The sequence below is a fragment of the Vespa mandarinia genome, chromosome 13 (assembly GCF_050613455.1).
Source record: "Vespa mandarinia isolate Hongniang chromosome 13, ASM5061345v1, whole genome shotgun sequence".
Lineage (NCBI taxonomy): Eukaryota > Metazoa > Arthropoda > Insecta > Hymenoptera > Vespidae > Vespa > Vespa mandarinia.
The window spans coordinates 172,612-191,084 of NC_140822.1; the positions used below are offsets into that span (position 1 = coordinate 172,612).

Sequence of the window (18,473 nt, forward strand, 5' to 3'; positions counted from 1 at the left end):
GCTGTAAAAGGAACAACCCTTGAGATAAACGCCTGTGAAAATCTGTAGAAACTTTTCTGTGTGTGTTTTTGTGTACGTGTGTGGATTGTGTATGTGTATATATATATATATATATAATGATAATAATAATAATAATAGTAGTAGTAGTAGTAGTAGTAGTAGTAGTAATAATAAGAATAATAGTAATAATAATAATAATAGTTATAAAAATAAAAGTAAAAATAATAATAATATGTATATATATATGTATATACTTTCGGCCGGAAACTCGCTCGCGACTTGATAAGAATAATGACAACGCGATAATGATAATAAGTTAATAAGGACAATCGTAATCAATACGTGCTATACAGGGACAACGAAGGACCGTGAGTCTAGGAAGCCTAGAAAGTTGCCTATTTCTTCTCTTGACGCACGGCACTGACGTTCTCTCTCTAGTTGCAGTGTATATAAAACCTACAGCGCGCGACGATACGCGTTAAAATTCTTATAGACGTGTGTATATATACATACATATATATATATATATATATATATATATGTATATATGTGTATATATATATACATATATTAATATTATATATAAGAGAGAGACACTCGGATGAGCTCGCAGGGATTCGGATCTTGACGCTGAGCCCAAGTTCGTCGAGCTTCTTTGGTTTTTTCTTGTTTTTTCGTTTTCTTCTTTCTTCTTCTTCCTCCTTCTTCTCTCGTCTTTTGAAAATTATTTTCTCATTCTTTAAAATGCCCTGAAGAGTTTCGACAACGGCGGATATTGGAACTGTTGAATCTTTTGCGAAACGATAGAAAAGGGTTGGGAGAGTTTAGATCGAATGGACGGGGGGGGGGGGGGAGGGTATAATGATGGGATTGAAAAAAATATCCGACAGAAATGCTAGGAAGAAACGGGATGACGAGTAGAATGATCGTGTTCGACCAAAGATCCTTTCTTCCAAACGTCAAACGTCAAACGTCAAACGTCAAACGTCAAACGTCAAACGTCAGCGAGGAGAGATGCGCTCCAACTTCCTCGCGCCACGGCGTCGTTGCATTTGTCGAAGGGTATAATATTTTTTTGCCCCTTTAGTCTTCTCTCGAATTTGGATTTAGCGCAGAGAAAAGAACAAAAAGAGAAAAAGAAGAAAAAAAAAAGAAGAAAAGAAAACAAAAAGAAAAAAGAAAACATCCGAGTCGATCTCCATTGGATCTCCTTCGTCTTCGTCGAGGCTTAACTTTTTAGCGAGCGACGAAGCTGCGTCTCTATCTCGATCTCTAGATACTATCCTCTATGAAATTAACTAGCTAGTATACTAGGTTATTACGATGGAGAGGAGCGCTGTAGCGGTGATTCAAACTCGTCACTCCTGATCGTCGAGCTTCCAAAGGGCTCGCGTTCTCGTACGACATCTGTAAACGAACGGAGGAATATCTGTGTCTCTCTTTTTGACGATTAGAAACAGTGAAGTTCGTATCTAAGGCCATTGGAAATTATAACATAGAGAAATAAATGAGGAAAGAAGGCTTACTCTGTAAGTTATGACGTAGGGCGCAATCCGTCCAGTTTTTCTACGCTAGGACGTGGGTTAGTATGGCTTGCTAGAATCCTTGGGCCTCTTAAGTTGTACCTTTAACCGTTTCATTCCTATCTGAAATCCGTTCATCGCGTGGATCGCTGCTTGCGCGCTCGCTTGATTGTCGAACGACACGAAACCTGAAAAGAATCGATCGATTAATTGACGATACGATGAATGTTCGTTAACGAATCCGTTAACTGAATTCGTTAAATGAATTTAGATCGCGCTTCGTTTTATTATGATTCATTTCGTTTGTATCGCGTAGACGCGCGAATTTCAAGTATTATTTAATCGGGACGACAATCAACATCGATTTGAAAAGATTTGATTCGATTAAATATATATCTACGTTTCTCTCCTTTATTATAGAAGAGACACGTGCGCGAGTGATAATTAGAGCCGAAAAATATTTTAGAAGAAAGAAGAAAAGAAAAAAAAGAAAGAACTTGGAAGCGATGCGGGACGTGGCCTTTTTCGTAGCTTCGCTACGAAATTCATCCAAGTTCTTTCTAACGAGTCTCTGTAATTTTGAAATTTGTAAAAAAGGGGATGGGGGGGGGGGGAAACACTAACACGAGCGCAAAAGTCTGAATCGCTTTTTCCTGTCTCTCTGCGTGCGACTGAATGGACCGAAGATGATACGATCGAACGAGATCGTCCAATTATCCGCGTCTATGTACACCTGCGAATCCGTATCGGATACGATTCATCATCAAAGGAACGCCACTGGTGGCGTTTTTCAGTCCCTTTTTTTTTCTCTTTTTTTTTCTCTTTTTTTTTTTTTTTTTTTTTTTGATTCGGTCTTCTCTGCTGTCGCAAAAGGCTTCGAGACCGATTTTATTCAGCCGAACGGCTATTGGTACTGCTTTCATAATTGATGGTCCCTCCCTCCGTGTGTATGCGCTACACGTGTGTGTTCACGCGTGCGTAACGAGTTCTCTATTTTAGTTCGATTTTAGCCAAAATCCGAAAGCAACGACGGCTTTTCTTTCTCTACGTATGTAGACGGCCGAAAATTCTTTAACAAGCGCGTCGACAAAATTAGTCCTACCTTGACGTAGTAGAACCCATTTTTACTTACGGTCTTCTTTCTGTCTCTTCCTTTCAGTCAACAAGGCCACGTTTTCACTGTCTTTCGTGGAAATGACGCACTTACCGAAGCATTTGCTCTGGTTAGTGGCCCGGTCGATGAAGACCTTCGAGGAGATGACGTTGCCGAAGGGCATGAACATCTGCATGAGCTCGGTGTCACCGAACTCCTGTGGCAGGTGGTAGATGAACAGGTTGCAGCCCTCGGGTCCTGAGATAGAGCATCCTACCATATAAATCAGAGCACATCTAAACATCTAAACTTGAAGTATAATACTCAAGTTAGAATGTTAGTCTTTGGATGAGTTTCCTTCTTCGGTAGAAAAGTTGTTATGATTCGGCGATAGTGAAAAGCGAGAACTTGCGAGTGCGAGTTTCAATGAAAATGAAGATGAAGTTTCGTGATAATCGGATTTAAAGTCTCTCACATCGTGTCAAACTATTTTATGAGCAAATACATAGATCATTATATGGAACAATCGATCGGTGAGAGACAAATAAGATTTTGAAATGTAATGAGAGAGACAAAGTCGAAACAAAGTGATATGCATATATAATAATGAAATAAAAGAGAAAGAGACGCGAGAGGTTTCTCGCAAGTGCCGTTCCTTACGATCCTGATGATTTTTTCTCTTTCTCTCGCGCGCACTTTCAAAGTAACGTTGAGTATTTATACTTTCAATTATACAAACACACAACACAGGGAATTCACACAACACAATGACGGACGAAACAAGGGAATTGGACTGGTGAATATTGGAGGTGAGATACGATGTATGAACGTGAACGTTATTATGATGAAGGAGTATGTTTGTACGACGGTGATCCTGACAGTGATTACGAATGATGCTTTTATATATATACATACATACATACATACATACATACATACATACATACGTACATACGTACATACATACGTACGTATATATATACACATATATATATATATATATATATATATATACATATATATATACATATATGTATACATATATATATATAAATGTATATATATACGTATTTTCTTTGTTTTCTTCTTTTCCTCATTTCTGCCTTTTCCTTCGTTTTTTGTTTTCTCTTTTTTTCTTCATTATTGCCAGACACGATGATCTATCGTCGTTATTTTTAAAGCGTGATCGCGCAAACGCTGCATGGAGAAATCGATATTACGCAGCCCTTGCTTCCCTAATCATCGCCCTTGCAATTTACAGAATCATATTGTTCCGTTTAATGAATTTCTACCATTTTAATCTAATGCATTTTCTCTATGTCCAGAAGTCAGACTTTTCTTTGAGTTAACATCACGTTGAAAAGCGACAAAGAAGACATCGACAGAAGGATTAATACGTGCGCATGCTCGACGAAGAACGCTTTCCAACGAGTGCCAAGGGGGGGGGGGGAGAGAGAGAGAAGGGTCGGGAGGAAGTCCAAATAAGGATTTAGCTAATTTCACTGAACTTTATAACTCCGACGTCAATTAGCGGCGATTATGACCGTAGAAACTTCTGCTCTCTTGCCCAGAGAGCTACCCGACTAACGGACGCATTTAAGTAATGAGATGGCTGCCACTCAACTTTTAGGGCGCTACTCATCGCGAGCCGCTTGTTACTTTGGCAGGATCCACCACCTTTGAGATCTTCCTCTCTTTCTCTCCTTTTCCTTTATTCTCCTTTCGAGACTTTGGGAATAATCCAAAGCTATGTCGAATCACGAGCAAGTATAATTGTCCACTGGTAGCAGTTCCAGGAACAATCCTGACACCTCTATCTTTTTTATGATAACCCTCTCTTTAAAGATCGAAATGCAAATACAATGCTATACTTTTTGTCATTTAAAGAGTTTCAATACTTCCCTTCATTTACCTATTTTCCTCTCTCTCTCTTTCTCTCTCTCTCCCGCTCCCGCTCCCCTCCCCCCCCTTTCTTTGTTCGCAAAACAGTCTTTCTCATTAAATTCCATCTAATTAAACGGATTAGCCTATGTTAAAGTGCAGACATTTCCCAGGTGTTGCCTGATATAATTGCATACTTGTAATCAAATGAATTAGTCGTCGAGTTCTTGAATAATTTTTTTCCGACGTTTATCTTACAGACAAAGGAATCGAGAAAGCGAAGATTTACAAATGGAATTATGAAAGATCCAGAGGCGATACTTTACTCTTCCTTTGTCCACGACGACGAAATATAAAATAAGTGGGGAAGCGAGATGAGAAGAATGATCGAGGTGGCGTTAAAGGCTTCGAAATTAATTTCGCGTCAAAAAGGAAAGTTTGCGTTATCCGAGGAATAACCTTAACGCGTCTCGCGGTTTACATAAAGAGTGACAAATGCTTCCCCTTTGCGTCGGAGCTTTGTCCCGGCAATAACTCGATCGAAGTTGTCACGCGAAACCCAAATTAGCGTGGGTGTCGACAGGTTTCCAGTTGCTGCCGCCGCCGCCGCCAACGAAGAGAGTGAGAGAGAGAGAGGGAGAGTGAGAGAGGCGGGGGGACGGAGGAAGGGAGGGAAAGAAAGGAAAATGGAATCACGAAGAACGAGTCATAAATTCAGCTCTGTCGCCGTGGTGCCTGATCGGTGATCCTGAAATTGCTTCTCGATTCTCACTAATTGGTCTTAGCGCGGAATCTGTCCACAAATTTAATGAGAATGGCCCAACAACTTCTCTTTTACCCCCTCTTGCCTTGATAAAACAAATAGAATAGATGAAATAGTAAAAAGTTGTTTCTTTCTAAAATCATCTACATATGTACTTTCTTAAAACAAAGTATTTGTTATATTAATAACAAGGATAACCGAAATTTTGGAATCCACGTCTATAGCTAATGTGAAACATGAGATGGAAGCAAGCAACCAGCACTGTTTTGCAGAGCAACACCGAAAACAACCACTGACATGTCCAGTGCAACGAAGAGTACACTGAAATTCTTGAATAAGGATAGAACGAATGTATGTACATACATAGAAAGTTTCGCGATGCAACGTTTAGAATATATTGCAATGTACCTGTGTGACAGAATATTGTGAACGAAATAGATAGATAGATATATAGATAGATAAATAAAGAGAGACGTGGAACATTGACAATAATAATTATTAAGAATTTTTAATGATATTAAAAGGAAAGATTACCCGATGAAGTGATGACTGTGTCATGCAAAAAAAACGAACCGAGACAAACTGGTGTGCAGCTGCAATTTTCCTGAAACACCGAAACACCTTCTTGACTCGCGCGTCCAATTTTTTTTTTTTCTTTTTTCTATTTTTCTTTTTTCTTTCTTTTTTTTATTTCCTCTACCAAGACACATCAAATTTTCATCGTGTGAACTTATACCTGCCGAAATGGGAAAACTCCTCTTTCGGAAAGGCAGCCCTGAATTTGATGATCGAACGTCATATTCCACACGTCAAAGTGCATTAACGTTTACGTGGAACGATCTCGTGAGTGTGAAAAAGATGGATGGAGGCCGAAGAAAAAAAAGAAAAAAAGGAGAGAAAGGCCAAAAAAGAGAAGCCGAGGGCAGGAGGATAATCTGGAAAGGGGTGGCCTGGCGAAAGTCGGGGGTGGCTGTCGCAGTAAACTTTCCATTATCCTACGATGTAACAACGAATCGCCTACGGGCGTAGCGGCAAAGTAATTAAAACTTTCGTTTTATTTGCATTATCTCATTGTAAGGCATCGTATATTCTAATAATGGCGAGTTGTTAATTGCAATTAGGCGTGGGGCTTCTCCATCCACCTACTACCACCCTCTTTTCTACCTCTCCTTCTTTTACTTCTCTCCCTCCTCTTTTCTTTTTTTCTTTCCTTCCTTCCCTCCTTCCTTCCTTCCTTGCTTCAACCCTCCCTCCCTGTCCTTGTTTCAACATCGCTTCCCGACTTCCTTTCGGCCCTGTTTTTCCACAAAGAACAAGGACCGTCTTTTTCAGGCCTTTTCGTTCGACTGACGTCTCGTTAAGCACTACCTCGATCGATTCCGTTGTACTTTTAATTGGAAAACCAGTATTCGGTTGTAGTCAACGATTTCAACGAACCTTTCCGCTCGTTACACGAGATGAAAGGGGGGATGTATATTGTGTGCACGACAACGTTAAGGATTCCTTCTTCTTAAAAACTTCAAGAAAAAATAGTCGAGAGATCTGATTTCACTTCTATCAACCCTAACCGACTTACTTTGTTTCAGGTCAAGACAATTAATATAAGAGAGATATGGGAAACATTTCGGGAAACTTTCGAGAAGCAAGGAGATACGGTTTTACTTACGGCCGCGCGCTTAATGAGAAAGAAACCCGTGAAACGTACGTGCCGATGAAAACCTGTAAGGTAGAATTCTGCCGCGAAAAATTTCATCAAAGGTTTCTCGCATCTCCGAGGTAGGACGGTGAGCGTCGAATTAAAAGAGAGGAGAAACTTTGGAAAGATGAAGAAAAAAAGAAAAAGGAAGCGCTTTTTAATCGACCTTCCCCACGCAGCAAAGAATATAATTTCTCTTCTTTTCCACTTGCTCGCTCGACTTTTTCTACGTTTCTTTCAGACGATCGACAAAGTGGAATTTTTCGTGCCTGGACTCATCTACATCGCCCGCGTTTCTTTTTGCGCGCGCCTGTGGTATGTCTGTTTCTGTGTCTGTGTGCGTGTGCGTGTGCGTGTGCGTGTGCGTGTGCATGTGCGTGTGTGCGTGAGAGTGTATTTTAAGGACTTGGTATCAACTACAAATTTGGATAACTACTGATATTTTGTGTTACAATCAACAATTAAGACTTTAACGTGTTTGTACTTACCTTCCCTTTGCGTAGGTGCCACAGCGGCGGTCATCGGCTGAGGGATAGCTTGGGGAAATTGGCTGTAGACGGCGGGATAAGCTGCGACAGTAACAAATAACGGATAACCAACAAATTACATCATATTTGTTCACATTGAGACACTATGTTCATGCCGTTCTGATTGATATTCATTCGATTTTCAAAAATTAGTGCTTTTCGATTCGATTCGAAAATTGGTATTTTTCGGAAAATGATTTTTATTATCTATTTTGTCGAATAGGTAAGGAAAAAGAAAATAGAGGAGGAAAGAAAAAGAAGAGTAAGAGAAGGGAAAGAAAAGAAGGCGATGTCGTTCGTATCGCGTTCAACGGCGCGGTCCATTTACCTTGTCAACTTAAAAGCAAACGAATGGTGGCGAATCTCCGCTACAGGAGTCTCACGAACGTTCCTCGTGCGTCATTTATCATGCCGCTTCCACGGACAAGGATATTCGTCTCTCAACGGTATCGCCATTTCCCAACTTTAAATACCATACATTCGGTGCTTTGTACCTGCCTCATACTGCATACACACATGTGTCTGTATATTATACATATATACATACATATATATATATATATATGTATATATATGTACGTATGTAGTATATATATATATATACATATACATATATAGTATGTATATATATATATATGTATATAGACACAGGCACACATGCACACACAGGTATAGGCATACGAGCGCGCCCACGCATTTCTCTTTTCTCTAGCTCTTTCGCCTTTTACTTTTGGCTCTTCTAATTGTCGATGGAAAACGGAGTCAAATATTTTCCCGTTCGTACTCGAAAGTGACACTCGATACGGCTTCAAAGTTCCACGCTGAGAAGGATCGGACTACCCCGATGAAATCACGCGCGGGAGATCACGTTTCACGATGGCGCATGACTTTTCCATTCGCTCTCGTTATATCGACCGGTAGTCAGGCTCGCTTAGGAATGATAACTTTTTTTACGTGCGATTTTCTGAACGATTTCGAACCGACATCCGACCTTTCCCATATTCTGCCTATAATCGCGTACTCGCAATCATAACGTTATTAATCATACTTGAGTAAATATTTAAAACGTTACGTGATTGATATCTGTTTGCGACGGGACATAGACAGCATAGCGTTCACTCGTTCGCTACTCTCAAATCCGCAACGCTGAAATTTCGCTTCGGAATTAATTATTCCCGTGCAAATATCACTTTAATATATTCCGATTGACGTTACCGGAGGCTTCGTGGAAGCGCGATGGGTCAACATTTGGCGTATGAAATAAATGCGCGATCATACGTCGGTTATCTCGTGCTGTTTAACAGAGAAGGAGAGAGAGAGAGAGAGAGAGAGAGAGAGAGAGAGAGAGAGAAAGCGAGCGAGTTGCGAATATAGGGGATTGCTTTTTTCGATCCGTTGATCTCGACGAGTTTGTGTACGCTGGGAACAAATATAGGAGAAAAAACAGGCCGTTTTAGAGACACCTGTAAGCGGAAAAAAAGTTGAACGTGTCGCAGCAACGACGAAGAGCGGTCTGCAGGCTATCATGTACACCGACAAATTCACGAAACCACCGATAATTCTTTGAACGCACGTACCTCTACGCAAACAGGATAGTTCTACTTTTATTTTCCTTCTCTATTGATTCGAAAACTATGATGACCGTACGCGACGGGATCGTTTGTTTACGGCTACGGTCGACCATCCCCCTTTCTTTCCTTTTTCATCGGTCCTCTTTCGTCGAGTGTAAAATTAGTTAATACATTGGCAACCTAATTAATCAACTGTTTTATCAAATGTACTTTACCGATTGTTCTTACCGAAGAACTCTCTCTCTCTCTCTCTCTCTCTCTCTCTCTCTCTCTCTCTCTCTCTCTCTCTTGTCGTTATGCGCGCGACAACGGAAACAAAACAAAAGAGAATATAAGCAACACCGTGATGGATGGACACGTACGGTACTGTATTTTTTATCATCGGAAACGCAATAGAAAACTACACGGGTGCGCGAAACTGTCATTTCCCTTCCTGTCGTTTTTATCGACCATTAGCGAGAATTACCGTGCAAATTGCTGAAATCACAACATTCGAACGTTGTCCGTAATTTATTGCTCTTAACGAAGCGTGCGCCGAATCTGCATACCAACGTAAAGCATCTGATATATTCTTCAATAAAACACGACACTGAATTTGTTTGTAATGTCTTTGATGTATTTATACGATTACACGAATGAATAAATTCTATTTTTCAAATTTACTGTTTACTTTCTTGTCTTTCCCATACATCCAAAATAACATTTACAACACCACACATATGAGCTGCTACGCACATGTTACGCATGTGTTAACGGCATATGTATAATACGATATATGTATATGTATATATATACATATAAAGAATTTTACGTATACGAAATATATGCATGTACATGCTGACACAGTCGTAGCATGCAACAACGTAGAGCAACGCGAAGAGCGAAATTGAGTTTTTTCCAGATAAATGTCCGAGTGGTTCCGGTTAAAAGCGTGTTGTGCTTGATTTTTTTCTTCGCCTATACCTTTCCTCTTTCCTCCCGTTTATTCCCTTTCAGCATTGCTCTCTCTCTCTCTCTCTCTCTCTCTCTCTCTCTCTCTCTCTCTCTCTCTCTGATCCCTGCCCTTCCTCTCTAGCTAGACGTCCAACGATATTCATTTTAGATCGACTTTGAACAAAAAATGAAAGAAAAAAGTGAACCCGAAGGGGAGAGACTTTCGAAAAATTCCATATGATTTTTTTTCAACTCTGCACATATATTTCGTGCACGTGTGTGTTAGTTCAATAATACCGAGTCGATAAAATGTTCGTTCGGTGATCTAGCCAGGTTATCCCCGTATCGAACGGCATTATATGTAAACAGCCAAACTTTCTGTACCAACGTTACTATAAGTTTCCATATCAAATAGGATTTTTTCAATTACCATCGAGGTATCTATTAAAAAAGAAACTGAACATTTAGATATGTCCTATCGGGTTCCTAGCTGAAAAAGCATGGAGATTGGAACTTTTTGGAAGAAGAGAGAGACTAAGATTAGAGAGAGGACTAAGTGAGAGAGAGAGAGAGAGAGAGAGAGAGAGAGAGAGAGAGGAGAGGGCTGTCTCAGTTACGATTTCAAGGTTTCTCATTATTTAATTTTTTTTATAGACTATTGAGATGATGGATAAAACGTAAATGCGAAGGAAAAATATCGAGTAGGAATTTGATTAGAATAGTAATCGGAGATGATGTCAACAACTAGAAGAAAAAGAAAAAAAAATGAAATCGAATAACTTACCGACACCGGGAGGATAAGCTTGCATTCCGGGATAAGAGGCGGCATGTTGAAGTGCCGCCTCCCCATTGGGCAGCCCCTGTGCTGGAATCGACAAATGGAGGGCATCTACACTTCAGTAAGCTCAGCTCTTATCAGGGATGGGCCTAACTTAGTGCCCCTGTCTCAATGAACCCGATCCTATCGAAGTTTTACCCGAATATACCATGTTTTACATCGTGAAAGAAATAATGGAGGTAGAATCGAATGATGATTACTTAATATCTTCGAGGTATCGAACCTTTAGAATATAATAATAATCTGGAATAACAATATTAATCTGGAAAATGTCCATTAAGAGCGAAATCATTCGCAGAGACAATCGAATCGAATTATGTATATCGAAGAAAAGTAGCATGGGTTCGTCATGAGAGAGCTTTCGCAATTTTAGCTGGCAGCGGTTTGGTCCTGCGCGAGAGTAGAAAGAGAAATAGGAAAAGCCGTGGCGTAGCGACGCACCGAGCGCCGTCGTACTGGGCGAGGTTATTTCCTTCGGCGGTGGAAACGCGGAATAATAAAGTCCGTCGTCGATTGGTCGGGCATTGCGCAGGGGCGGCACACTGCGCCTGAGTTGATACTCACGTCCCGAGTAGGTTTGCGGTATCCCGTTGGTATAGACACCTGGATCCGAACCTGCTGGTTGACCGTTCGGTGTTTGGGCGGCCATGTTGAAATTGGGCATCGTCGGCGAGGGTAACGACGGTATCGCTCCGTTAACTGGCTGTCCTGTGGAACCTACGAGCAAACCTGATCAGTATACAACGATTACCCTCTTGCTCTTGCAACACGGACTTTTGTCGCGGACATCCGCTCGCGACCAATCCTCTCAACACCCACACGCTGACCTCCTACTTCTACCTTCTTATGTCAATCGATTTTTCAGCCGATAAATGCGAATATATCGTCTAGGCCTTAGTTGCCTGAATCAGCATGACTTTTACTCCAAAAGTTACGTCGCTGTGACAACGGTACGTTTCTTTTCTGATCAAACGATGTCATCGGATTGGAATCAATCGATCAACTTCATTTTATTTTATGTAACGTGTGGGAAAAATAATGAATATTGATAAGCGAAAAATACCATGAAAGGATAAGATATAACTTGGAATCAAATTGTAAAAATATTGTATTATTTTTCTTTCTAACGGCATTACCTTCCCCCTCGACGAGACTCAACGTATAATAGCCCCAGCGCAAGCGTTTGCGGAGAGACGATTTCCGCGTTCACTATGCTCTCCTCTCTTCTTTCTCTTTCTCTCAGTTTTCTCTCCTATCGAAAGATCGGAGTCGAGCAGAGAAAGAGAGAGAGAGAGAGAGGGAGAGAGAGAAAGAAAGAGAAAGGGTCGTGCTTCCTAGGAGTTTCCACTTCCCGTTCGGCGAGCTTTCGATAAAGTTTCGCGGTACCCAGCAATATCTTTCGCCCGAGTCACGCTCGGTGAAAATGTTGTATTGATTTACGAGCCGGTTATAAGGCAAGCGAGCGTACGCTCTTCTCTTTTCCTTCAAGCGCGCACGCGAGATCGCTCGCGGATGTTCTACGCAGAAGAGGTTGTGGTAGGGTGGTAGAGGGCAAAAGAGGTTTGCGAAATCGAGCGTTTTCCTAGTAGAAGGGTAGGTATAAATGCGGGTTTGTATGGGTGTGTCTGTGTGAGATGGTGCACGGATGCTTCTCACTCGTTTCTTCTCCACTCTGTCGAATGTTTCCCGGGAAATCGAGCGTTTCTCCGATTCCAAGCACTCCCTTCTCTCTCTCTCTCTCTCTCTCTCTCTCTCTCTCTCTCTCTCTCTCTCTCTCTTTCTCTCTCTTCCCCTCACGAAATTGATGTAGCTCGACGCAACGTTATACCGCGAGATTTTCCTTGGAAACGTCGAATTTACCGAGGAGGAGTACCGTAACACGAATCTTTTCCCGAGGAAATTCGAAACGTCTTAACTTATGAATCAGTTAATGTTTCGCCCTTGATCGATTAAAAAAAATGTCGTGCTTGTTATCACAGCGACGTATCCACGTATCTAGATGATAAATCTCCAGAGTCATATACCCAGGTATCGGTCATCTATTTTCTGGATAAAGAAACCGTTTGTAATATTCGTTAACTGTAGTTTTATTTCTTCCGTCAATTTCGAAGCTTGGGCTATTAATATTAAAATTATGTCCCTTTTTGTAAAAGTAAAAGAAATTTGATAATAAAACTTACCAGAAGTCGGTGGTACGACGGGATTTGGCATGCCGTTCAGAGCGTGTGGTAATTGTCCAGCGGCTAGAGCGGCCATTGGACTGATATATGTTCCCTGTGCCGTAGCAGCTGCCATCAGCGCTGCTTGTTGCTACAAGTGCAAACGAATAATTCGTTTTATTAAAATGTACATCGGTTGATCTGCTCTCGCAGTCCTCGGTAGCCCTCAAAAAGGTTAACGTTCGAAGTCAAACGAATTGAGACGTTTTAAAGTACTAAGTCAACGTTCGCACGATGAATCGTTTCGTATTATAAGATTGATAAACTATTACCAATCTTAGATCTTGATAAGGGACAGAACTGTGAGCGATAATGCGGTAACGCGAGAACCATTAACGGTAATAGGACCCACCTGGGCGTAAGCGCCATAGGCGCCAAACTGATTGAAGACAAAAGGGTTAAGGAGGCTCATGTTCCCGGCCATTTGCTGCATGCGTCTTAGTTGTCTCTCTTTCTCAGTGTCCGCGAACTTTACCACTACGCTGGATGACGCACCCTGGAAAAGAAAAATACCCGTTATCGGAAAGAGAAAAGTAAAAGGAAGTGGACTTAAAACAACTTTTATATTTTATCTTTTTCTATTCGTCTTCTAATAAACGAGCACGGTTTATGACTGTAATTCGAACACGAAGTAACGTCGCTCGAGAATAAGGGAAAATTTCAGGATTTTGGTGTAACGGGGAAGAAATTCGTGCGCGATGTGCTCAGACTGATGGAGTCTTGCGACTACGACTACGACTACGACGACGACGACGACGACGACGACGACGACGGCGACGACGACGACGACGACGACTAAACTAAGGATGACTTAATCGGGCGTGTAGCCAGTATATACGAGCGACGATTATGTGGTCCTATCTGGGAAACCGGTTACATGGTTTATCACGTATGTACTAAGCCGTTCACAATGTAAATTGCCGTCTTATGTCAGGCTAGTCTGAACAGCGGGATCGAATAGTCCCGTCAGGCGTCTCGTATCCGACGTAATTTCCGTTAGTAGACACCGCACCTTGTATTTTAAGTCTCAACTCGAATAAGTTCGCAAAATTACTTGCATTGTGCGAAAGTGTTTTGTCGATGAAAATTAAAAAAAAAAATTTCTTCAAATAAAACCAACGATCCTTTAATGTCGTAATAAAAATGGCAATCACCAGATTAAATACAATAGATCATCGTAACGAGTATCTGTCATGATGGAAAAAAGTTTACGTATCTTTTCTTGTAAGAAAAGATGCGAACGCCTTTCGAGGCTCCTACAGAGGAGGGATACATAAGGCGATGATGCTCTCACGACGTCTAAAATATAAATGGAAAGGCAACAGGTGGTCAGTAGCCATTGTGGCTGCGGAGAAAAGCTTGGCTTTCGAGCTTCCCCGTGATATATTATATTCGGGTCATCAATGTAAATGCTGGGCGTGTTTGAGTTTATATAACTGCCGTAATATTATAACACAAGGACACGCGACATCGTAAGCTTGGCATGCATTTCCCTTTTTTTTCTTTTTTTCTTTTTTTCTTTTTTTCTTTTTTTCTTTTTTTCTTTTTTTCCTTCAACTTTTAAAGCCAAATCTACGGAGATGTATGAATAAGTTTCAACTATATATGGATTTGCGAATGCGAGCGCATCCACGACACGCGCCTTTCTCGAAGAATACCCATCGATTTAGCAATCTCTGGAACGTGAATTCACGCACATACATATAGATAGCGATAAGATTTCACTATGCGATTCTTCGCTATCTCTCTTGCACCTTCGCTACCTCTTCGCTACCTCTCATGCGAGGAAAAAGTGCCAACGAAGATAATCGACGATTAAAAGAAAACGGCTCCAGCTTTGAAAGCTGACTAACAAAGTGCTTTTTCAACTCACACAATCGTCGCTCGCTAAACGCTTTGAATAATCAATGTATGCGGTATGTAGAAGTAGCAGCGGTAGCACCATCAACACCACGAACTCCGTCAGCCTTCCGGTCCGTCATTAACTTATTAGTGCTATGGGCACGTTTCGGTTAACGATCCATTACACAAATTAACACGTTGGTGGAGCAATGCGTTAGCCGCTGCTCGTCGATTGCGCGTGCATAAATAAATTATATGACCCGTACAGTTTACCGGAGTGAAGAGACCAAAAGAGAGTGGGCGAGAGAGAGAGAGAGAGAGAGAGAGAGAGAGAGAAATTCCGGCACGTTACTCGATAATTGCGTTGTTTCTATAAGATATACAACGCGTTTCTATTCGCTTTCGACGAAATACGATCGTCATGTTACCGTTTCCTACGATATTGATTCAGCGATTATTTGTCCGAGCAAATATCCCTTTAATGACGGCCTGCCCGTGATTCGATTGGACGAACCACGTACCATGTTGGTCGTCGTTAAACTCTCGATAACGTACTCGTGATAGACGTTTTGCTCGGTGTGTACCGATAGTAATTTACTATCGTTTAGAAAAACGGACTCTTGCCGATAAAACTTACTTCTCACAAAAGAGCTCGATGATCCGTTAGAAGATCGTGTACTTTCCCTTTGTCCTTTTCCTATCATGGAAATATAGAAATGTTTGTAGGCTCTAATGATTCATCGGTTTGACAGATCGAAACGTATAGACAAAGACAGAGACAGATAGAATTTCAAAGGTGCTTTTCATCATCGATGTAACTCGGATCAATCCTATGATATGAGCCTGTAATTTAATGACGTAGAGACACACGTCAGGTGCAGGAGAGTAACGCGATATATTCCACCGACTCGATTACAATGCTTGGGTGTAACGCATGTAGGAGAGGTGAAATAAAAGGAAGAGGATGAGAATCAAGACGAAGAGGAGTAGAAATCGTTGGGCACAAGACTAAAAGAGATATCCTTGGGAGATATTCTCTCAAAGGGAGGATAATTCGACGCAATATACTCCAGATCAGCAGCAAGGCACGTTGGTATCAACATCAAAGAACATTTCTCTGTACTTAGCAACGATCGAGTACGTAGATGATAATTGATAACGATATACATACACAAACAAACACGCACATATATATGTGTGGATTAATTAGATACGACACTCCATGCTGTAGCTTTCCTCCGGCAAATCTTTCTTCTTCCAAATCAGGTCAAATTTATAAATTCTTCGCGAATTATTATTATGGTGTCTTTCCAAAAGTTTACCATCATGTGTTCTTTTCCTTCGCCAATTTTACACGTTTTCAGGCCTGACATTTCTTTGACCCTATTTTTAAAATAAGGCACCAAGGGGGATTAACACTTGAATAATTTCATATATGTTGGGAAAATATTAAGGCCCTTTAGCTATTTTTATTTACTCGTACGTTAGACAATATTTTTATAATGCTCTATGATCTAGCAAAATGTAGCAAATTCGTCGAACTGAAAAATCTCTAGTGCATTTCATTAACGAGTGTAAAAATCAAATCGAAAATCGGAAGAGAGAAACGAATAAGCTATGACCAGCTGGTTTGTAATGTAGAAAAACGCGAGGTGTTGGAGAAAGCGTTCTTTGTGCGAACGGAATCGCTCGTGCAACTCGTTATATGCTCAGAGAATAACACGACACGTGTTGTGCAGGAAAAATAATTTGCCTCACACCACCGATAGCCTCGACACCGTGAAAGGTCTCTCTATCTCAACCCGCGTCTTCCTCTCTCTCTCTCTCTCTCTCTCTGTCACCCCTTTTCATATGTGTTTTAACGTCGATCTTCATGTGTGTTGTTAGCCTCTCACCCTACCCGACGAGCTTTCCAACGTATGTGACATTTACGCGCGTCAGATACATATATAGGTATCGACTTGCATGTGCGACAAGACAAGAAGGGAGATATGAGAAAGAGGGGAAAGGAGAAAGGGAGAGAGGTCGTATCAGACGCAACGAAGCCGAAGCTTCATTATTGGGGGATTACGGTTCATTAATTCCGATCCAACGTTCTGAACTACACGCGAAAAGGAAAAGCCACCCCAAGTGATATCATGCAGAGAGCGTTTGAAGCTGCTCCCTCCCTCTTTCCCTCCCTCTCTTTCCCTTTCTTGCTCATTATATATGTCCTACGTGTTATCGACTACTATAGTTAAAAAACATCAAAATTTTTCTTTCAAGTGTAAAGTTCCATTATCCGTCGTTTGATGCCCTAAAGTTAACCGATGATATTTCATACGTCTCTTTTTCCTAGTTGCCCGTTTCGATAGAAAAAGAGAGCAAACGATTTCCACCTATTTGTTACCGTCGTAGTACCATTATTTTTCTCTTTAATTTAGGTGCGTGGAGCGGTGCCTAGCGAAGTTAACGCCGTGTAAGGAGGAGGAACGCCGCGGATCGATCGATCGATCAATCGATCGGTCCGTACGGCTCGTGATAGAAAAAAAGTTGTTCCATTACCGACGTAAAGCATTATGATCCTCCATCTTCATAATGTCGAGTTTACGCTTAAGCGGGATCCTTTAATGTAAAACGACTACGACGATTGTATCGAAAAAAGAAAAAAAATATCTCGATCGAGCGCTACCAATCTCTCGAGGTTGCCGTATGTCGACGAAGCATATAGAAAGTTTGTAGAATTCACAAAGTCGTTTTTCGTTCGTCCAACATTATCGACCTTGCCAAGTGACGTGCGAGAAAACGGCAAAGGAAGAAGAGTTCTAAGTTCAGAAGAATTCTATATCAATATTATCCCACGCAGCAGCAATATCGCGGCGATATACGTATATCGCAAATCGTTTTCTCTTACATTTCTTTCTTTTTTTTTTTTTTTTTTTTTTTTTCGTACAAATGTTTTTGTCTCTCATTCTCTCATCTCTGCACTATATACCAACACTATACCCGACGCTTTGCAGTTTGCGAACTGCAAATATTTGTCGAAGATCCTTTCATGTCTGAAAAATAATGCTTCGGGCCCGCTTTAAGCACCCCGCCGGCTGTTTGTTTCCGTCAAAAGTTTTTCTTTCGGCGCCAAGAACTGCCAAGACAAAGAAGGAAGCACAAATTCTATCTCGTTTAAGCGGCTTGTACGAGGAAACCTTTCCTCTTCCTCTATTACAAATTTTTCACAAAGTACAATTATATTACATGGGTGTTTGGCATGTAAAGTAAACAATTTCAACAATGACTGATTATAAATACGCAATCATCCTTTTATCATGGACGCATAGAGCGCGCTCGAATTTTTAGATTGTTGCTTTTCTTTTTTTTTTTTTTTTTTTTTTTTTTTTTTATTAAGATCGCGTTAATGCGTAGATGGATCGATCTATTAACTCACACTACGCTCCATATATCGAATATATATAGGAAGATTCGTCGCCAACTTCCAATGGAATGGCCCAGCCATCCGAGCCATTCCATTGGAAGTTTCGAAATGAGAAGAGAAAAAATGTCCGGGGATTATTTAGAAAAAGAAAAAAAAAAAAAAAGGAAAACACCGTTTC

The 18,473-nt window shown here is 40.9% G+C and overlaps 1 protein-coding gene across 5 annotated transcripts in view; it reads right to left on the reverse strand.

Annotated features, from left to right (window-relative positions):
- Positions 1-618: 618 nt before the first annotated feature.
- Positions 619-18,473, reverse strand: part of bru3 (CUGBP Elav-like family member bruno 3) — a 412,883-nt gene continuing 395,028 nt past the window's right edge. For 4 of the 5 annotated variants that reach the window (XM_085661018.1, XM_085661019.1, XM_085661020.1 and 1 more), the window contains 8 exons: positions 13,397-13,540; positions 13,006-13,135; positions 11,390-11,554; positions 10,772-10,876; positions 7,445-7,525; positions 2,731-2,889; positions 1,527-1,711; positions 619-1,407 (listed from right to left, as the gene is read on the reverse strand). In XM_085661018.1, the coding sequence (XP_085517144.1) occupies positions 1,584-1,711; positions 2,731-2,889; positions 7,445-7,525; positions 10,772-10,876; positions 11,390-11,554; positions 13,006-13,135; positions 13,397-13,540 (912 nt within the window). In that variant the 3' untranslated portion in view covers positions 619-1,407; positions 1,527-1,583. The remainder of the gene's footprint in view (positions 1,408-1,526; positions 1,712-2,730; positions 2,890-7,444; positions 7,526-10,771; positions 10,877-11,389; positions 11,555-13,005; positions 13,136-13,396; positions 13,541-18,473) is intronic. The other variant, XM_085661017.1, reaches the window with a different exon arrangement.